This window comes from Salvia hispanica, chromosome 1 (assembly GCF_029641045.1).
Source record: "Salvia hispanica isolate PSC_SH4W2 chromosome 1, Shi_PSC_v1, whole genome shotgun sequence".
Lineage (NCBI taxonomy): Eukaryota > Viridiplantae > Streptophyta > Magnoliopsida > Lamiales > Lamiaceae > Salvia > Salvia hispanica.
In genome coordinates, this window is record NC_142692.1 from 17,198,897 (window position 1) to 17,220,002 (window position 21,106).

Below are 21,106 nucleotides of genomic sequence, written 5' to 3' on the forward strand. Positions count from 1 at the left end.
AAATAATTATTAATTAAATTAAATGGGTATTAATGTCAAATCCTGTAGTAATTATAACTAACTACTTTCTCTTTCCTCAAAATCATCTCAAATCTTTAAATTTATGTAACTCTCTCAATTTAAATTATTTTTTCGCAAAAAATATATCAAATTAAAGATAATTTAATAAGGATTCCAACGAGATCTCAATTGCATATGTTCCGACGATGTTCGGGTGATGAAATTTGATAAATTATATTTCAATTTTCGTACATGTTGATAAGCAGCTATTTTCAACAAATGCAATAAAAAATCTCAATATATTGTAGGCAAAATCTCAATATTATGCATGTCCAATCTCAATAAAAATGTGTTGATATTCCAATGTCATATTGTTGATATTTGTAATACACAATGTTGATATAAAAAAACACTCACGAAAATTATCATATGATAACATAATGACGATATTACCCTTTTGTTGATATTTTGTCTACTATTTATTGAGATTTTGTGAGCTTTAATCTCATCCACTCATTTTAAAATCCAAGGGTGGAAATTTAGTCTTGATTTTGGATTAGGGTGCTAAAAGCATTAGAATAGGACCCTATGCCGCAAATATACCAGAAGAACTAGCGATGCTAGGGAAGTTAAATTCCAGAGATTAGAAAGCAAGAATAAAAAATCAGATAGTGAGAAAAATTGCAGTGCACAAACACAGAGCTTTTGTTAGAAAATCGTAAACTTAGTCGATAAACAGAAAACATACAAAGTTCAAGGAGACTATCTGAAGGAGAATCAGCGGAGAAAGAAGAAAATATTTGAAGTAGAATCGGCAAGGAAGGAAAATATTTGAAGGAGAATCGGAACTGTGCAGGATTTGTCAATTGAAGAAAAAATGGTGAGAGTAGGTAAGATTGGAACTGTTAATTGGAAAAGAATAAGTGAAGAAGGAAGGAGACGGGTGAAAGAGAAATTAAGGAAAAGTCTGACTTGGAACAGACGCTCACAGTGTCGCTCAAATTTGTTGCACAGCAGATCAAAATATGATCTACAATATTATAACATCAAAATATGCATAATCCAAATTGTGAACTTACCATAACGATGTTAGTATTCTTTTCGGCTTAATTGCCTTTTAATCTATTTGCCACGTAACTTTATGTACACCGTTTGATTAAAAATGGCACGATCTTTATTACTTTGTTTTAGTTCTGCCCTAAGTTGGTGTGTATTTTTTTAATTGCAACACATTGTAGAGTAGAATTGTTTTTAACATAAATAGATTTATAAAAACAGGCTGAAGAGTTAGCAACTGAATTAAAAAATCGAAAAAGAAGAAGAGGAGGAGGAGCTCACGGTGTTCAACTATGGCGAACAGAAGTCGTCAGCCTTATCAACCTAGAATCAACAATTCTTCTTCTTCCTATTCGTCGCACTCTAATTCCACCCAATCAAAAATTCCAAAACCTTATAATCGAATCTACTCCAATAAAACCTCCAGCTCTACTTCCAAAACTGGTGAATTCAGCTGCAGGATTGAAAATAGTTATTACGACGACGGCGATCAAGAACCCCCAAACCTAATTGGGACTTGCCCTTTCATGTGCCCATGTAACCTCCTCCTCCTTCAATTTCACTTAGGTATTTATTTCAACTACCAATTGAATTGATGGAACTAATGTTCAATTGCAGTGGAGGAGAGGCAAAGACGCGAGAGGTTGAGGGATTTAGCTGTGTTTGAGAGGCTCCATGGAAATCCTGCTAAAACTTCACCTGCTCTTGCTGTGAAAAAGGTGCTACAGTTGTTAATTACTAATTTGCCCCTTTTTATAAAGCAAAATACTAGTTGTGATTGTGTATCTGTTGATTTCACATGTAAATGTTGGATTTTGTGATCCACACGTTGATAAATGAAGTTTTGGTGAATTAGTGGTAATGAGATTGAAGGAAGGATGTTGCTTTTACAATGAACATAAACTAGGAAATCAAGTTACCTCTTTCATATTGCCATTCTTTCTCTTATTGCTAATGCCAAAGAAATCGAATTAGAATATGAGAATCGTCATTAACACCAAGACTGGAAATACATAACATTTAAAGGGTAGCGTAAATAAAAATTTGCCTCCAAATATACGAGCTTTCAGTTGAATAAAATTTTCACATGGGTTCTCGATTTTAGGTGATTTAATATCATCGTGGCTAGCTAAAGTGATAAAGTTAATATCATCATGACTAGCTGAGTGATGTAGACTTCCAACTACATTGTCTAATACATTGCCTATTTTGGCCATGTAGACACTCCACGCGTCCAACTAAATGTTAATTTGGAGGCAATTAACAACCGTATGAAAAATCAAAACAGTTCAAGGTTTGAGTATTTGGATATAGATCTTTTGGTTCATGTGCAAAATATAAATTTGGTGATACTTGATAGTTCGTGTAGAATTGTGTTAGTAATTAATATTTGGACAGGTGGAAAGAAATCACAAATGATTTGTTCTCTGGCAGACCAACACTAAATCTTCTTGTTCAATCAATTACTAGTTCTTTTATATTAAATGCTGATAGATAAAAATCATAAATGAAGCCTGCATGTTAGTAGTATGACTAAATTTGGGTTCTCTTCTATGGTCAGTTCTGCAGAACTATAAGCTCAAAGGATATGAAAGCCTCTGATGTCCGGCCTGTTCCTGTCTTGGAGGAAACTCTAAATTATCTTCTCGACCTGCTGCATTCTAGTGATCATCCTTTTGATGTGGTCCATGACTTCATATTTGATAGGACAAGATCCATCAGGCAAGATCTAAGCATGCAGAACGTTGTCAGTGACCAAGTGATACACATGTATGAGAGAATGGTATGCCTGCTAATCAAATTTATGTGATATATGATACTGTTTTATCTTACTCAACAATCTTATATTTGGTTCCTTTTCAATAATATAGTTTTGTTATTATAGTGCCTATTTGCTCTATGCTTTGCACACAAACCAAATGCCCCCTTCTGAAGGGGTGGCTCTACAAGAGTTACATATGTGAATCTACTTTGACTAATTTTTACCCGCTAAATGTCACTGGCTTCCAATGTATTTGACTTTTAACTCATATTTCAAAAGCTGCAAAGTACTTCTTTCTAGGTCATATTTTCTTTAGTTCTCTCTCAAGGTCATGATATACAGTACCTTGTCATTTCAGATAATGGATGTTATGTTCCTTATGTACAGGTCAAATTTCACATTATATCATATCACCACCTTCACAGATCATCTCAGACTCCAAATACTGCTTCTATGTCACACCTCAACCTGGAGCAGCTTATGAAAGCTCTGACAACTTTGTTTAGCTTGTACGAAGTAAATCGAGCTTCACATTCGGCATCTCAAAATGAAGCTGAATTTTTTTCATTATATCTTCTTCTCCATCTGAGTCCTGACAACCAAGTAATGTAGCCTTCTCGTTGCTTCAAAATTAGTCTTAAACTTGCAGTTATTTTTCTGGCTCGTGGATTTTTATAGTAGCTCGTTCCCCTATTTGCAGGCCGAACCTTTATCCCTGTGGTTTCGCCGCATTCCTTCCCCGGTAATGGAGTCAAGAGCTATGAGTTTTGCCCGGGGAATATTGAGGTTACTAGAAGCCTGTGGTTCTTTATCTATTAGTATTAATTTCATTGAATTTTCCTGTGATTCCTGTATCTCATATTATATTTTTAGGCTCTTTTTGAATTCATTTAGTGCTTCTTGCAGATACTACCGACTTGGGAATTACAAGCGATTCATTTCTACCACAGAAGAGGAAGCATCCTATCTCCAATACTGCATTGTCGAACCTTACATCAGTGAGGTTATTTCATCAACTCTCATTTTTCCTTATAAAAGTGTGCACCTCTTTTATTATCTCTGCATCTCCTTTAACCCCTGATGTAATTGATCTGGGCCATCTGGTGGCTTATTATAATTACGTACACCACCAATTGGAAATGAAATCAGGTTAACTGGCTGAGAGGAAGTATTGTCTGATCTGATGATGTACTTGTAATTGTGTATCAAAATACACACATCAGAGACTGTGATTTAATGAAATTAAGATGCCTTGTTGAAGGAGGATAAGAAATGATTGTGAATAAATAAGTTAAAGGAGAAAGAGTACTGACTACTGACTTAATTTTTACATTCAGAAGTGAAAAAAAAAAACTAAAGGAATTTTCAAGAATCGCCCTTCTTGTTTAGAACTGCTAAAATTGTTTAAAGGGATTTTCTTATAGGTTAGTGGTGATGTGTTGGCTTTTTCAGCAGTACGTTTTTTGAATGTTTTAGCCTGTCTTGTGAAGTGTGCTTATTGGTAGTAGTTTATAAATTATACGTATTCCATATCTTTAGCAGAGCTGATTCTCTGTGTTTCGATACAATGGACTACACATAGGTACGGAAGTTGGCATTATCCTGTATCAGTTATGGAGGATACAAGCTGCAACCATACCCAGTGGAACACTTGTCAAAGATTCTAATGATGAAGGTAGATTATTGCACTTCCTTTTTTTGTTCGAAAAATATGAGAATTCATTTTGCAGCACTTCTTTAGCTGATATTTTTTAAGTGTAGCATAATTTGAACTCTTACCCAGCTAGAGTTTTCAGGAATCTGATGTTGAAGCTCTTTCGGTTGATTGCGCCCTTGAAACATCTGATATTGGAACTGGGAAAGGACTTGTTTCTTCCAAGCAAGCAGTCATAAATAAAACCTCAAAAGAGTACAAGAAGTACTATGAATTAGATTCGTCGAGAATACAAAGGTTTGTTTTCCCAGCTAATATCTCAGCGAATACTTATATAAAACTGAATGCATTGCAGCAGCTTCTGGAAAATGTTTAGCTAAATGAAACCAAATTTAATGCGAGTGCTATACCATTTTGTTATGTTATTCATGTGGTTAGAAGGTATTTTATTTTATACACAGTTTCTAGTTGTTATGGGTTGCTAGTAAGTTCTAGTTGTTATGGGTTGCTAGTAAGGAGATGATTGGTAGGGTGGAGTGAAATTGATCATTCCATACATGGGGAGTAGTCATTCCTTCCAAATCACATAGATTAAAAGAGTTGATCCAAATATAAGATTTTTTATGTGATACTCCTTCCGTCCCTTACCCTTATAGCTAAGTCGTATTCCTTTTTGGTTTGTGTCATTGTAGTGAGTCATTTCTTTCTTTTTTTGGCAAAAAACAACCTATTTCTTCTTTCTTACTTTACCCTCTTTTACTTTATTCTCTTCATTTCTCCGTCTTTTTCTTTTTCTACTTTATTCTCCCTTCATTTAACTCGCTTTTAATACAGTTTCTTAAATCTCGTGCCGAAAATAAATGCCTCTACTAGGGGGTATTATATTTGATTTATATTGATTAGATTTGGGTAGTGTTCAGTTATCAGGTTGGGTTCTTTCAGTTAATCAACTCATGTTTTGTTGATAGGTTGTGCGCTGAGCTGCTCGCGTTGTAACAACTGCAAATCGCAACCAGAATTGACTTCCACAGTTCCACATTTGGATTCTTCGGAGGAAGTGTGAATATTTTTTTGTAATATTTATCATTTTAGAATATTTTGAATTAATTGTTGGGCATTTCCAAAGAGTTGTATACGTAATGTGATTATTAATATAAAATAAAGAGTTACTTTAAATATTTGATTCTAAATAGCACTACCAATTTATTTTTATTTTTATAATCTGGATTATTGCAAATGGAGCTGAATATAAACAAATTATTGTGTACTTCAAAAATCTTAAACTGATGTCTGTATTTTAACTCGACCAATTTCACATGAGGATTTCAATCAAGATAGATTTTAATGTATATCTCATGAAATACTAATATACAAGCTTATAATATTTTTATTGTTTTTGTGTCAATACGAAGGACATTGTATTGTTAGTGTTCGTGCCACGTTTTTGTGATGTCAGTACAAATCGTGTTTGTGTTGAACATATTCTCAACAGCCAACAGGTTGTGTTTATGTTTACTTTACCGTCTCGAATCGTTATCATATCATCCCGACGTACAAATTGCCAACCTTAGTCACAGTGAACTGAGAAGCTAGTTGGTCAAATTCAATTCTAAAATTTGAAAACAAGGTGACAGCCAAATCTTGGTCCAAAAATTAAGACAGTGATACATGTTGCAGGGCAGCATCAGAACATGGTTACATTATGACTTTGGCAAAATGAAGGATAGTTTCACCAAAGGAATTTTACATACAAGAGAGTTATTGTCATAATCGCCTCGGTTCATACACCAAACAATGTTATAAATTGAGGAGTTTTGGCAGTTCATGGAATGTCTGAGATTTGGCAGACTGCTGGCATGATATTCCACGAGCACGAAGTAAAGCCCCAGGTTGAAGCAGAAGCAGATGTGTCGCCCAGAAGAGGCACGGTAGAATCAGTTGTCGAGCCCCTTTGCTTCGAAGCCAGACCACTCTGCTCGACCCAGCATGATCCTAGTATAGCATCTGGTCTCATATAGTCCACTTTGCTTTCAGCACCCACTATCCAACTTGGATCAAACACTTCTGATTTCACATGGTGCACTGCACAAAGTCATATTAACCAATGTCACATGATGCATTTCCAGTTGAAAATAATACCATCCATGACTGAATCATGATATCTGTACGAGTCTAAAAGGGCAGAACACAAAAGAATCATAGACGACAAACTTTAGGAACTGATTCAAGTAATCCGAACTTTAAGCCAGCAATTTGGTGAATTACAAGTTAATCCCAACTGGTAAAAAGATGGATATAGGTTAAGTTATAAGAGCATAAGTTTGTAGTATTTTTTTATGGCTAATATCAACTACTGTGACCGCAACAAATTTTAAACGAACACGTCAAGCAATACATCAAGGAATGAATCATGATATCTGGACGATTCTAAAAGGGCAGAACACAAAAAATCATTATTGTCACAAAATTTAAGAGTTGATTAATCAGAACTTTTAGCCTCAAAGCCAGCAATTTGACGAATTGCAAAATAATCCCAAATTGTCAGTTGTCACAAGTTGGATACAGATCAAGTTATAAGAGCATAGTTTTGTGTTTCTATGGCTAATAAGTACTAGTTTGACAGCAAAAAAGCTAAAAAATGCATCAAGCAATAGCATCCAGGATTGAATCATGATACCGGGACGAGTCTAAAGGGGCATAGCCTAAAAGAATCTATTCAACAAACTTTAAGAATCGATTTAAGAAAAAAACAATTAAGCCTCAGAGCATCAATTGGGCAAATCACAAGTTAATCCCAATAGGTCACAAGCTAGATATGGATCAAGTTTTTTTGGGATAATACACTAGTTTGACAGCAACAAAAAGTAAACGAATGCATCCGAGTTTTCCATAAATCATCAACAGCTAGTTACTTCAATAGAGAAAGAGTGGGTACTTACTAGTCACATCGTCTTCCAACAATCTTCCAGTGGTAGGAGTGTACCTGTTGAAAAGGGACCCCATTGAGTTACCTGGTGGGGAATTGGGATCAATATAGCCTTTGAACTCTGTTGAACATGTTTTAAAGCCAGTACCATCTGTTACTTTTCCATGGCTGACGTTAGATGAAGTAGCCCAGGCAGAGGAGTGATTCTCCAACTTTCTTAGAGCCTTAGCTTCATAAATTAAATCTTCTAAAAGGCCACTGCTCCCTGGTGACGGACAATGTGATGGGAGTGGGCCTGATAGAGGAGGATACTGGACCAAAGAATCGAATGATTCAGGTGGAGGGTCCCAGACACCTAGTCCAGTGTCTTGATATTGGAGTGAAGGGAGCTCCGACTTCTGAGCATTTGCAAAGTGCTCCGAAGCAGAGTAAATGACATCTGACATAAAAGGAGTATCCTGATTTACACCAGAAGACAACAGTTTCTTGGTGTGGTCAGTGTCATAAGATACACATGGACCAAACTGAAATGATTTGTCAACACAACTATTAGTTCGAGCCCTGTTAAATGTAGGTGCCTCATTAACACCACCACTTCCGTAGTCTGGCATGGGCTCATCTGGTTCTCGAGCCTGTTCAGAAACTACTATAGTTTGAGGGACAAAACCATAGGAGTGAGGAGAAGCAAAACCATTACCCATCGATATACTGCCAGGAATCCCTGGAATTTCTGGTGCGAATGTTAAAATATTAAAATTACCAAACGCTATATCAGGTGCCCGGTAACGATTACTTTGCAAGATGTCACATGCTTTATCTCCACTATATATCCTGGGCGGACTAAGTTGCTGTTGACTCTCCGGAAGAGAGTGTTGGCATAAATCAGGGGGATAAAGGGGCAAACCGGCACGTTGACGCCTTTTTACTCGAGTATTCCAATAGTTCTTTATCTCATTGTCTGTCCTCCCCGGCAACTTAAATTAGAGGGGAAAAACTAAAGGTCAGAGATAAGAATGAATAATAGTAGAATTTAAAATATTATTTGAAACTCAAATAACATTATATCTGAACGTGCAGAGACCAATTATATAAATATAAAAATCAGAGGATAATTTGGCAATTCCTGAAAGATATTCTTAACCTACCATGTACTGAGATTCCTTCTCTTTTCGTTTTTGTGTAGTTCTTTCAACCATAAAATCTATCTGCATGCAGCACTTCTATAGTAACCGCACATTGCACGTTAATTACTTAATTTCATCATCAGAATGTCATATCGTTGCCATCTTGGTATCTTCTTTTATCAATGGCAATTTTTTATTTCATGATACTTGAAAATTTTCATCACCAATAATTACTATAAATGAGAGTTAGGCAAATAAATTTTTAGTATGTTCACTGTTTAGCTCGTTCCTATCTTTCCACCAGAGAGGTGTCAACTGAAAAAAGTGAGTATTAGATGGTGACATGAGAAGTACCGATTTGCTTCTTTTAAAAGAAGAGCAATATAAACACCAACTGTAAGCCCAAAAATACATGCTAATGGGAACTAACCTACCATTCTTCACCTAGACTACCTCCTGATGTTTAAGTTCTTACTCTCTATAAGGCTTACAGAAAATTTGATCTCACAAACAGACCACAGATAATATGTTTGATGCAACCATCATATAAGAACATCAAACTACAATCACCCAATCTACATAAAAACACCATGGGAGTCTTTCCAAAGTCTACTATCCAATCAAATACTTTAGGTTCTAAATAATGCCAGAAAAAACCATACACAAGTGAAAGGGAATCTTGAAGCTTACGTGTGCTGCCATCCGCGCCCATTTGTTCCCCATCTTTGCATGAAGCTCAATTATAAGACGCTCTTCTTCTGATGTAAATGCTCCTTTTTTCAGGTTTGGCCTCAAGTGATTAGCCCAGCGCAACCGGCAGCTTTTCCCACACCGTGCAAACCCTGTATGCTTCTGAACTGCATTCCAGTTGCCTTCTCCATGTCTTTTCACGTACTCAACCAAAATTGCATCCTCAGCCGATGTCCACGGACCTTTCTTCATAACAGTGCCCCCACTAGAGCTTCCACAAAAATTATCGCCATCGTTACTCAGAGGCGACTCAGCAGAGACCACGCCATCTTCACTCTCAGCAGTACTGCTGCGGCCCATTTTCTCAATCACAATTCACATCTAACAAACCTTATAATCCACAAAACAGCTAAAAAATCAAAGGACGGACCAAATTAAATTAATTAATACATTATGCAGAAATCGTTGAGTTATATACTTCCATGGCTACATGTGAAATTCACATATATAAACATGGAAACGAAAAGTGATAACACAACATAAGTAGGTGATGAATCCGGAACTTTAACTGCTACAACAGAGAACTGTATTACCTAAAACCATCTACAATTTTAAAAAATAAATTAATGCGAGATCAACACTCAATTGATGAACACACGAAACAGCTAATCGCAAACAATCACGAAATCTTCAAAAACAAGGAAAAAAAAAACTCACAACTCATAGCTGAATATTTCATGGACGATTACTACCGTATTTACGAAATATGGAAACAACAACGATGATCCGCAGTTCATTTATTGAAGCTAATAAATGCATGCAGAATTCACATACAAAACAATAAATGTAGGGTTGACGAAATAATTGCAAACATTTTTCAGAATTTCACATTTCCTAGTAATTTTGAGCTTGGGATTCCTAATTCCAGCGAATGGTAAGATTGAATTACGCAGATGAAGGTATAGAATAGAGCAGAGAATTACTTGATTGCTGGAGAATTGAAGAAGTAGAGCTGAGAAAGGAAAGAAAAGGGGAAAAATTGGGATTGAGAGAAGTAGAAATGCAGGAAAAAGTGGAAATGGCATGGGAATGCTTGAACTATATATAGAAGTGTATGTATAGGTGTATGTATATGATGTGTCCACATAAAAAATGGTAAATGGAAAAAAACATGAAGTTTTATCAAAATATTGATCTATCCCGCAACTTTAAAAGACAACCAATTACTATATCATAGCTTTGACAATTTTCTTGATTGTCGCATAGCAAAAATTTTATTGTGCCACATTTCTGAATTTTATCCATGTATTTGTACGTATGTAAAAATTAAAGCTATAAATCACTAAATGTATGAATGACATCGTTTAAATAGTCGAATCTTTTGGTAGTATGATATTTTTTGTTTGCCAAAGGCATACAAAATTTCCCCTGAATCATAAACTACGTGATGATTAAGAAATATATCAAATTTATGATATAAGTACTCAGTCGTTTATTAAAATTACAGGAATTAGCAGAATTTGACCAAATTTCATAATTTTTATTTTTTTTTTCTATTTTACCCTACAATAAATTACTCTATAATGGTAGCAGAGTGCAGCCTGCAATCTTATCACAAATTCTCAAAATTAGGAATAATCAATTTTACTTTTCCTATTACCTTTCTCTATGTAAAAATATTTTTATGTAGCATATATTTTTGTATCACAAAGTGATACTCCTCCTTTAGATAGAGGTCTTCCAAAAAAATGGATTACCACAATATTCATACACAACCAAAATGTGTTGTTTGATTTCTTAATCATTGTCCGGTTGATTTTGTGATTCACATATATAGGGAGAGTGGTATTAATTTTAATTAATGTAACTTGAGACGCGTCATTAATAATGATTTATTTATTTGTATATAAAACCACTTATTACTTTAAATGGAGTCAACATTCATGACACTAGTGTGACTAATAATAGGGAGGAAATGTAGGTGCTTGAATGGTCGATACCATATTTTTTTTGCCTTCTTTCAAGAGTGGCCAATTTGAGTAATGTTAAATACTCCATACAAACATGCATACACATTCGTGGAATAAAAGACAACATTTCGAAACCGGATCGAGAGCGATTGTTCAATATATGTTGGATTAGAATCAGATCACATAAATTGATCTGTTTTCTTTAATAATTGATGTAGTTTTTATTAGGAATATTAGCCTCTAATATTATGGAAGTTTCAAAAAGTTGGTTTTTTCCACGAACTTTGAAATTGACAAATTATATCACAAACTTTACCTAAGTTTGTTATTTTTCACCGGCAAATTTTTTTTTTTGGCAAATAATATCATAATGCAGAAATTTTGTTTTCGTAAATTCTCAACAATAACTTCGAGGGCTTCAAGTTTTTCAATCTTTGAAGATAGTTTTTCTTGAATCACACCCTCCAAAATTGTTCTTAAATCCATTATTATAGCCAAAACAAAATTCGCTGGTGGAAAATAACAAATTCAGGTAAAGTTCATGATATTATTTTTCAATTTGAAAGTCCGTGGAAAAAACCCAATTTTTTGAAAGTTTCATGATATTAGAATGCAATATATCTTTTTATTAACATTAAAATATTAATATAAGTGGACAATTTAATTTTATAGTAGTAATAGCTAAAATTATAGGCTTATAGGATATGTTAATACCGAGACTAATATCTAGGTTCTAAGTATGAACTCGAATGTATTATATCATATAGACCCTAATTTAAAACGATGGCGTTTATTAGTAAAGAAAACAATGTTGTTTGGTTCAATTGGTTGAAAAGCATCAAGACTATACTGTGCGTAGGCGATCGAATCTTTTTGTTATGTGATAATTGAGATAACAAATGGATACTTTTAACAGATTTTTAAAGTTACAAAATGAATTAGAATTTTACCAAATTTTATAGTAACTTTTTCAACGATTTACCCTTTTTTACGTGAGAGTAGAAAATGGTAGAGTTTGAATCCTACACTCCTCTATTTCAAGACAGAAGATCACACCATTTGTATCGTGTAGGGACACACAGTTTCATTAGTTAGTCATTTTTATGATTTTACATAATACTTGTCAAAAAATAATGCATTTGATTACATTCCAATGTAAGCCAAACATAAGTTAAATGCACTATTTAAAATATTCAATTATATAAATTTATGCTATCTTCATTCACAATAAATGGACAGAGACTATAATTTTAGCAAATAACAAAAAATGAAAAAATGGGACTATTTTTTTATTAACTTATTTACTTCATTTATATTCGTGTCAAAGACACTTGCACATGACAGTTGTTTTTTTTTTCACCTCATAGCTAACTATTTATATACATGCAACTCTTTTCTTATTCTTTCTTAGTTATAATGTTTTCAGCATTAAAAGTTTTAAGTCATTTTTTCTATATTAAAAGGTGACAATAGTTTTCCCATTTTTTTCATATTTTCCACTCTGAAGAATCTGAGATTAAAAATTGAGAACTGGTTTATTACAAAATGTGAAATCAAAGAAAATGCACTTGTACAGTTAACAATCAATGGCCACCTACTTCGCATTTAGGGCTGCGAATATATACAGTTAAGGCAAGAAGAGTCAAATGAAAACATCGTTTTCATTGTTCCCTTACAGAAGCTTCTTTTCCTGAAACATGATAAGCACAACAATTACCTGATTAGGCTTTTGCAATTTTCAACTTTCAAATGTTCTTGCAAAAAAAAGAAATGCCAAAACTTGTGTAGTGTTTATTTGCTTTTAGGGTAATTTTCAAGTCATAGCCTAACTTTGATCCCATGGTGATTTTTCAGTCTCAACTAAAAACATTACAAATATATCCATTGTTCACTTAATAGCTCGAGTCACAATTTTCGGACACAACTTAAGAGAGATTACATTGGTTTTCAGCAGGTGACACAACAGCTCTTTGGCAATTAAGTGAACAACGTTGATACGAGTAATATTTTTTTGTTCAGGCTGGATAAGTCACCACGGGATTAAAATCATAGACCTTTCCTTTTTCTTAAGCATTTAATCTTAACAATCGCCTAACATATGGAGCATGTTAAGGACACAGCAGTTGTGTATTAACTAACCATTTTTCTCTGACTTTCTTCTACTGCGCCATAGAAGCCGAATTGGAGTGCCTGGGAACCCTGCACTTGACCTGAGCTGCTTCTCCATATACCGTTGGTATGTTTCAGGAAAAAGCTTAGCGTCATTTACAAAGAACACAAAGGTAGGTGGCCTTATAGCTGCCTGCAAAATATTTTGTTAATCAGATACAATAGGTAGCAGGACAAGCATTTAAGAGGAAAATTAGGGAAAACGGTTGTCCTGAAAAAATTTAATTATTTAAGAGGAAAATTATCCACGCCACATAAGCAGGAAAATGGTGAAAAAATTTCATTCCCTTCTTCCATAAAAGAGAATGCACCCATAGAAGAAAAATCATCCAAGTAATCGTTCCATGAAGACATGAAAAGAAGCCAATAAGTACCTGGGTGCAGTAATAAATACGACCTCTCTTTCCTCCTCTAGTTCTTGGAGGTGGTTTGAATGCAACAGCTTCACTGACAACTTGATTTAGTGTTGCTGTTGATAATCTCCTTGATCTCTCTTTTGCCACTAGACCAGCAGCCACAGTGATCCTTAAATTGAAGATGGGCATAAAATCAGGAAAAACAAGCAAATAAAAGGCGCATGGCCTGTAAGTATAATATTGTAAACCACAAACTGTGATAGGCATAAAAAGCAATTAAATACTCCCTCCGTCCCACACTACTTGACACACTTCTTTTTTGCACTCGTTTTGAGAAAATGATACGCCCTCCGTCCCACTTGAGATGAGATACTTTCCTTTTTAGTTTGTCCCAAATAAGATGACACGTTTCTATTTTTGAAAACTCTCTCCAATTAATACACTCAGCCACTTTTTCTCTCCTTAATTAAATATTCAACTCTCTTTCTCTCTCCATTTAATACTTACACCCACCTTTTCTCTCTCCAATTAAACACATAACCAACAACTCCTAAAATCCCATGCCGACTAAGAAATGTGTCATCTTAGCTGGGACGGAGGGAGTAATAATTAGTTAAAGTGGGGAGAGAGTAAAGTAAGTGGGAGAATAATTACTCTCTCTCCACTTTAAATAATTATTATCATTTTCTCAAAATGAGTGCTAAAAACAAAGTGTGTCAAGTAGCGTGGGCCGGAGGGAGTAGTTCCTAACATGTTGGGATAAAAACTTAGAATTCAATATTTCAGATAACTAAAAGCTGGGTACATAAGATAAGGTTGAGAAATTCTATAAAATAACTTCTTTATCAGCATTCACATTTGAGGAAGTTTAAGACCACACTTTTGCTTGCCAGGTCAAAGTACTGAAAACATATATTGGAACACAGTTTATGAATTCATGCAGAAGATAATACTAGGTCAAAGTTCTGAAAACATATAACAGAAAACAGTTTATGAATTCTTGCAGATGAGAATACGATTTAAAGACATGTGGATGAATTTAGTGTGACTTTGCATCAAAAGCTCAAATTGGAAACGTACTTGTCAACACTCTGTCCTTCTATTGCTGTTGAGTACACTACGGGTGCCCAACTAAGAATACGGAGCTTCCCTCTCACATCTTCTTCGTAGAACATAGCAGTTTGCTGGTTTTTATTAGGTATTGTGTCCCATTTGTTCACAACAATTAGGCAACCTTTCCCTTCTCTCTCTATTTGTTCTGCTATCTTGAAATCCTTGAAAGTCAAAACCATGATGTTTACTCAAGTTAGAGTTTATAAAAAGTACAGCCTCATTAAGATACATGGAACAGATACAAAAAAAGAAATGGAAAATTAAAATTGAACTCTTGCATCAGCCAGCCATACAGGAGTTGCAAGGAAAAAGCTATTTTTCAACAACACTTCTACATGAAAGCTGCAATAGTGCTTGTAGTTTAGATAGTACAATTTCTCAACTTCCAAATCCACTTATAAATTTCAAATATTTAGAAGAGAGCTGAGAAGCCAAACTAACTATAAAGATGCCCAGAACTATACATAACATGCTGCATCCTCCAACTACACATTTGAGCAATCGGCGCTGAGTGGAGATCTCTCCAGTGTTGTTTTATGTTTTCCAGTTAGTTCATTTAATTTAGTTCCATAATTCTTATTTTGTGATATTATTTTGAGGTTCTTTATTCTAACACTTACAGTCTTAATTTAGTCCAGTTTTTCACTCAATCATAAATGCATGAATCTTATAGATATAATCAACAACATATGCATACATAACATTAATCAAACTGCAAAAATTATGCTCGTGTTACCTGTTCTGTGATGCAGGCCATTGCTTCAATTACCAGGGCAACAACATCCGAACGTCGAATAGCACGAAACGCTCGGTTCACAGACAGGGCCTCGGTGGTGCTGCCTGATGAAGCTACAGATGCTTTCTTTCTGATACCAGCTGTATCTATTAGATGCCATTTCTGCAAAAACATGAAATATACAGTTACCAACTGCTTTTCATTAACTCAAGTTCAGAACTGAATGTTTCTTGTTATATTCGCTTTAAGAGTCATGTTAGATCAAATGGACATCTTCAGAACTGCCTTGTTAAGTGCAAGAAAAACTAGAAATACTGAAGAAAGGAAATATCAACTGCTTAAGGTAACAGAAAATCATTTCTTAGATAACACGAGCCACAAATGAATTGATTTGAAGTCCCTTGATATTGAAATCTGTTGTTCGGATTTACAGTAGACATGTTTAAGAATTTCAAGTGATGAGGTTTTACAAATTGTAATGATTTGGAAACCATAAAGATGAAACAAAATTCAATGATTTACAGTTCCACTGCAATATTAAGTTGAGATGTTCCAAACCACTATCCAGATAACATCATTTAGACATTTACATGTAATGTTGATTTAGAGAAATCATTATAGGCATGCTAAATTAGCTGTACAGAGGACTTAGGAGCATCCAAATGTCAAACAGAAAGTGAAACATTTTCGTTGAGGAAACGGGACAGAGTTGGTTGTACAGAGAATTATGATCATGTTAATATACAAAGGAATAAAGGATATGACAATGTTAAGCTCCATTAACCAACCTGGCCATCTGGTCCAGTAAATTCAGTATCAATAGCATCTCGGGTAGTTCCACTGATTGGACTGACAATTGTCCTATTATCCCCAACCAAAGCATTCAAGATACTACTTTTACCTACATTTGGTCGGCCAACTATAGCAATGGAAGGAACATATTCTTCCGTATCAGGGTCCTCTATATGCTGCAAGGGATGAAAACAATCAATTTTTATTTTCAAATCATTTACAATAACAAATTTTTTTTCAATAGGTTGGATATACCAATGATCATATCCTCGATGATTTAAAAGCATAAAAGCTGAAGCATCTCACTGTCTGGTGCAATAAAACTAACCTCAATCTTTTTCAATTGAGAACAGACAGAATCAAGAAGGTCCCCAGTTCCGCTCCCAGATAGAGCAGATATTGGAAGGGGAGAAAACCTAGTAGATCAAAGAAATAAAATAACTTGTTAAACATAGATACCAGTACAGGTGCCCACATATAATATATACTCCAACTTAATTCAACTAACAGTTTTTTTCCTTTTTCTTTGTATAGATTGAAAGCAGCATCTTTGTAGATTTAGATGTCAAGATAGAGAACATAGCTGCAATATGATAGTGAATGTGTGCCGCCTTTGAACTATTATTATTAGAGGAAGAAGCATTAGTTCAATTACTTAGTTCCATTTTATTTTTAAGTTGTAAATTAGTTTTATATATTATGCATGGTATGGCCTGTGCATGAGTTTAAATAGGCTTTTGTAAGGGAACAGAGGAGATGACAAGATTATCTCTACAAACATGAACAGAAAATTGAGTAATGGATGTGTAAAACTATAAGTTATCCATCTAGTCACTCATGTCTCCAATTCTCCTGACCTTTTCCTCTTTTGCATACTTTATAAAGTTTGCTGTTATAAGAATCCCACATGAAAGTGTGGAATAGCAATATGGCATAAAAGTGGGTGCCAATCCTTTCCCTTTGATCATGATCATGGGTTAAGTTAGAGCTCCCTAACTTAAATGCTTATCAATTTGGAGAGGTAAACGTCACGGCCTACTGAAAGGGGCTACCCGAAGGTGAGACCAAAGGGATGCCACCGAAGATGTGGGCCCAAGGGGCAGCAAATGGTTGGTGGGCTTGTGTAGTTGTGTTAGGGTTTGCCACCGGGCGTGTGTCATCCGTGGACGTCTAGTTTGAAAGGGGAATGGATTGATATGAAATCCCAAATTGGTTCCACATGAATGTGTAGAGTGGCATATAAGTGGGACTCAACCCTTTACCTTTGACCATGGGTTTGGGTTAAGTTATGGCTCCCTAACTTAATATGCTTATCAGCTTGAAGGAAAAATAAGTTTCATTAAGCCCTCTTACATCAAGTGATTAAATAGTACAGAGAATTAGAGATCAATGACAAGTATTCATGAAACAGTTGACTTGAAAAAAAGAAAAGAGCGCTTACCCTAAACCCCAGAAATCTGACGCTTGTAAGGTACCTTTGCGAGGAGATTCACATTTGTTAACAGCAAGAACAATATACTTGTGTGAATAGTTCTTTCGCAGCCAATCCCCTATTTCAACATCTGCTGCAGTCAGACCTGCCTGTTAATTGTTCATCTTCATCATAGACTTCCCATGAGGAATAAGACTTGTGATGTAACATTATAACGTACAAACTCCATAAAATTCACAACAACAACAAACTGTAGTGTAGGTTCAGTTTCTTTTAAAATTTGTCAAAGAACGTGAACAAAACCTAGAAATCTAGTGTATACTAAAACAAAGTAGTCTTTCACCTTAAATAAATATTCCAGAGATATTTTAATGAATTTATAACTACCTAATAATGATCAATAGATTAACATGTTGATGAATCTTGGTCATTGATTTGACACGTATACACTATAAAATGATATCAAATGAATTATAATAAATTCAAATCTCAATAATAGAGAAAAAAATCATAAAATATAAATTACTTATATATTTTTCTACTAATTTAGCTACCGTGCATCGGGCAGGAGCAAAACTAGTTGTACACAACATTAAGCTTCTTAAAAGAACTAATAATGAAAACGCACCTGACCATCAACAACAAATATAATGACAGAAGACTCTTCTACAGCAACAGTAGCTTGTCTTTCAACCATGGAAGGCATCCTAGCAACAGCAGCTTCCCTGGAGACGAGAGGAATACCCTCCATGCCAATTGTTGTTGATATAGCTCGTTCTTCATGATATTTTGAAATTGTAAGTACACCTCCGGTGTCCACTACCATAAATTCATAATCACCCCAAAAAGATCTACCATACAAACGGTCCCTGGTAACACCAGGTTCATCAACTACAATTGCTCTGTTTCCCTGCAAAGAGGCACCTCTGATAAATAAAACTTTGCTGCTAAATCAGGATTCCATCGAAAATACAGAATTAACTTAAACAATTGGCACGAACACAACATACTTGTAGATGAAATTGGCAAGAGCAATTTCAACCAGAGCTAACAGTACATACCCCAACCAAGCGATTAAATAACGCTGATTTACCAACATTTGGCCTTCCAACTATTGCAACCTTTGGAAGAAGATGGTCAGGAATCTGCCAAATAATTACTTGCCAAATCAACACCAGGAAAAATTCTACCCTACAGAAAATATTCAGCTTCAAGATAAAGAAAATCAGGTTGATAATTAGAAGCAGCATTTTAAACGTCCATAAGTATAGAAACTGTTTTTGCTGTAATATCTATGATTTTTTAAGGTCACACCTCACAAGGTGGAGGAAACAGGTTTTATGCTGGCATGGGTCAAAAGCTCGTGAGAATTTTCCAATACAGAGTACTTATTAGATTGAATGTACTGAATTTACAAACTCACATTAAAAGCAAAATCTACTTGACTTCGATATCCCTTTAATGCATGTTGTAATTAAAACTCCATGGTAAATTGGTAATCACCCAAAAAGAACAACAGAGATCCAGAAGACACATGAGTTTCACTGACATTGCTAATAGGATTTATGTTCTTCTTCTGCTTTCCTCGAGTTCCCTTTTGTTTGGAAACTTCACCCTCTGTAAACATCCAAACACAGGATGTCAGCATCCATATTCACAAATAAAACTGCAAAAAAATCTCAAATGTAGTCCTCAAACCTCCAAAATTAGGAGGCGTTTGCCTGAACTTATAGTCCTTAAAATTACCTATATAAGCTTCACAAAGAAATAACTTCCTCAACCCCAACTTAATTTTTCATAATCTTATAAGCAGCAATCACTTATCAATCGCAACCACAATATAAGCCTTTTTCAATTTCATCTCTCTTCAACTTTCACTCTCAAACTCATATATCCATCACTAGCTTATAAGCTAGATTATCCTAAATTTCACCGCCCCAAATTTTCACCATACATAATAAGAAGGAAGAATTTTCAAAAAGTAAATAGCTCCACGAATCACGAATTTGATAAAACGAACCAATGTTCAATTCTCGAGACAAGGAATCAGAGAACTCCTTGACCGCCCGCCTAGCCTCGATCTCAAGTTCTTCAGCGTCGAAATTCTCCAATTCCTCCTCCTCTAGGTCTACATCAGATGGCGCTTCTTGTCCGTGAATCTCGGCATGTAGCTCAATTTCTTCACTGATATCGAAATTGGTAGCAAACAACGGAGCAGTGGAAGGCTTCCGGAGGTGCAACTGACGGCGGAGGGCAGTGGGGAGAGAGAAAGCAAGAGGGGGAGGGCAATACTTTGAGAGATGAGAGATAAAGCAGCAACTCTTGCAGAGAGGAAGTGCGGAAAAAGATGACAACATTGCCTCGTCTTCGCTTCTTGGAATGTGGATGTGAGAGTGGGTTTATCGCGCAAAAAGGTTTTATCCATTCCAACCAAATCGTCTAAATGCGACTTTTTTTAAACGATGACAATTGTTACTACTTTTTAAGCGACTTAGTATGATAATCATTACATGAAAAATAAATATGGGGAAATAAACATTTAGGAGAAGGATCATTGAATCAAAATGTCCGATAACTTTGGAGCATGAGGACGTTAGTAAATTGATCCACATCCATTTCTGAGATTTAACTTGATTCATTTAGTTTAGATTAGTTTTCTTCATTTCTTGTACTCCACTATTTACTTTTTACTAACCGTTTAGCTTAGTTTTCTTCATTTCTTGTACTATTTACTTTTTTTATTAATAGTTATTTTTAAGCTTGTACTCGCTCCATTCCGATTAAAATGACACATTAATTTTAGGAGTTGTTGGTTAATATACTACTCCCTCTATCTTGTTTTAGCAGTTCCAGTTTCTTTTAGCACTCGTTTTATAAAAATCATAGATAGTTAAAGTGGAGAAATGGTAAAATAAGAGAAAATAATGTGGAGAAGTGTCTTATCTACAATATTTCTCTCTCTTACTTTACAGTTTCTCCACTTTAACTATTTATTACTCCCTCCGTCCGGCATTAGAAGTCCTGGTTGACCATTTTCATCCGTCCGGCATTAGGAGTCCTGGTTAGACATTTCCATAAAATGTGAAATAAAAATATTATAAAATAAAACACTAAAAATCACAAGTAAAAACACATCCAAAGAATAAAGCAAATAATAATGCAAATGGGTCCCACATTCTATTACCACACAATCCAATTATTACACACTCAAACATTTCTTAAAACCCGCACCCAACTCAACCAGGACTCCTAATGCCGGACGGAGGGAGTATCATTTTAAAAAAAACGAGTGCTCAAAAGTAACTAGCTAGGACTGCTAAAGCGGG

At 35.0% G+C, this 21,106-nt stretch overlaps 3 protein-coding genes across 7 annotated transcripts; 1 reads left to right on the plus strand and 2 right to left on the minus strand.

Annotated features, from left to right (window-relative positions):
* The first annotated feature begins 1,251 nt into the window (after positions 1–1,251).
* SAC3C (SAC3/GANP/Nin1/mts3/eIF-3 p25 family) lies at positions 1,252–5,648 on the plus strand. The gene is made up of 9 exons (XM_048096578.2): positions 1,252–1,593; positions 1,675–1,775; positions 2,618–2,839; positions 3,206–3,421; positions 3,519–3,604; positions 3,725–3,821; positions 4,401–4,493; positions 4,615–4,769; positions 5,441–5,648. The coding sequence occupies exons 1-9, from the start codon at positions 1,350–1,352 to the stop codon at positions 5,466–5,468; spliced, it is 1,242 nt and encodes a 413-aa protein (XP_047952535.1). The 5' UTR covers positions 1,252–1,349; the 3' UTR covers positions 5,469–5,648.
* A 452-nt stretch (positions 5,649–6,100) lies between these two features.
* LOC125221118 (transcription factor MYB33-like) lies at positions 6,101–10,322 on the minus strand. Of its 4 annotated transcripts, none has more exons than XM_089062442.1 (5): positions 10,196–10,322; positions 9,213–9,602; positions 8,159–8,372; positions 7,412–8,041; positions 6,101–6,554 (listed from the first exon to the last, which is right to left on the minus strand). In XM_089062442.1, the coding sequence occupies exons 2-5, from the start codon at positions 9,570–9,572 to the stop codon at positions 6,295–6,297; spliced, it is 1,464 nt and encodes a 487-aa protein (XP_088918568.1). In that variant the 5' UTR covers positions 9,573–9,602; positions 10,196–10,322; the 3' UTR covers positions 6,101–6,294. The 4 variants fall into 4 exon arrangements, with proteins under 4 accessions (XP_088918568.1, XP_088918564.1, XP_088918559.1 ...); XM_089062438.1 differs by having other exon boundaries at positions 7,412–8,044; XM_089062433.1 differs by having other exon boundaries at positions 7,412–8,372.
* Positions 10,323–12,698: 2,376 nt separating this feature from the next.
* Positions 12,699–20,169, minus strand: EMB2738 (GTP-binding family protein). 2 transcript variants are annotated; one of them, XM_048125233.2, is made up of 12 exons: positions 19,801–20,169; positions 19,330–19,397; positions 18,842–18,925; positions 18,409–18,690; positions 17,790–17,929; positions 16,677–16,764; positions 16,345–16,524; positions 15,557–15,718; positions 14,788–14,981; positions 13,726–13,876; positions 13,322–13,484; positions 12,699–12,872 (listed from the first exon to the last, which is right to left on the minus strand). In XM_048125233.2, exons 1-12 carry the CDS (start codon positions 20,135–20,137, stop codon positions 12,844–12,846), a joined length of 1,878 nt encoding a protein of 625 aa, XP_047981190.1. In that variant the 5' UTR covers positions 20,138–20,169; the 3' UTR covers positions 12,699–12,843. The 2 variants fall into 2 exon arrangements, with proteins under 2 accessions (XP_047981190.1, XP_047981193.1); XM_048125236.1 differs by lacking the exons at positions 19,330–19,397; positions 19,801–20,169 and adding an exon at positions 19,204–19,220 and having other exon boundaries at positions 18,842–18,971.
* Positions 20,170–21,106: the final 937 nt, after the last annotated feature.

Bases quoted from the DNA above. Each gene is read 5' to 3' on its own strand.
- SAC3C (XM_048096578.2), top strand. From the start codon at position 1,350: ATGGCGAACAGAAGTCGTCAGCCTTATCAACCTAGAATCAACAATTCT. The intron at 3,422-3,518 runs GTAATGTAGCCT...CCCTATTTGCAG, and splicing joins ATCTGAGTCCTGACAACCAA to GCCGAACCTTTATCCCTGTG. The intron at 3,605-3,724 runs GTTACTAGAAGC...TGCTTCTTGCAG, and splicing joins TTTGCCCGGGGAATATTGAG to ATACTACCGACTTGGGAATT.
- LOC125221118 (XM_089062433.1), bottom strand. From the start codon at position 9,572: ATGGGCCGCAGCAGTACTGCTGAGAGTGAAGATGGCGTGGTCTCTGCT. The intron at 8,373-9,212 runs GTAAGCTTCAAG...CTCTAATTTAAG, and splicing joins GGGCGCGGATGGCAGCACAC to TTGCCGGGGAGGACAGACAA. The intron at 6,555-7,411 runs GTAAGTACCCAC...GACTTTGTGCAG, and splicing joins GTTGGAAGACGATGTGACTA to TGCACCATGTGAAATCAGAA.
- EMB2738 (XM_048125233.2), bottom strand. From the start codon at position 20,137: ATGTTGTCATCTTTTTCCGCACTTCCTCTCTGCAAGAGTTGCTGCTTT. The intron at 19,398-19,800 runs GTTCGTTTTATC...GGATGTTTACAG, and splicing joins GTCTCGAGAATTGAACATTG to AGGGTGAAGTTTCCAAACAA. The intron at 14,982-15,556 runs GTAACACGAGCA...TTGACTTTCAAG, and splicing joins TGGCCTGCATCACAGAACAG to GATTTCAAGATAGCAGAACA.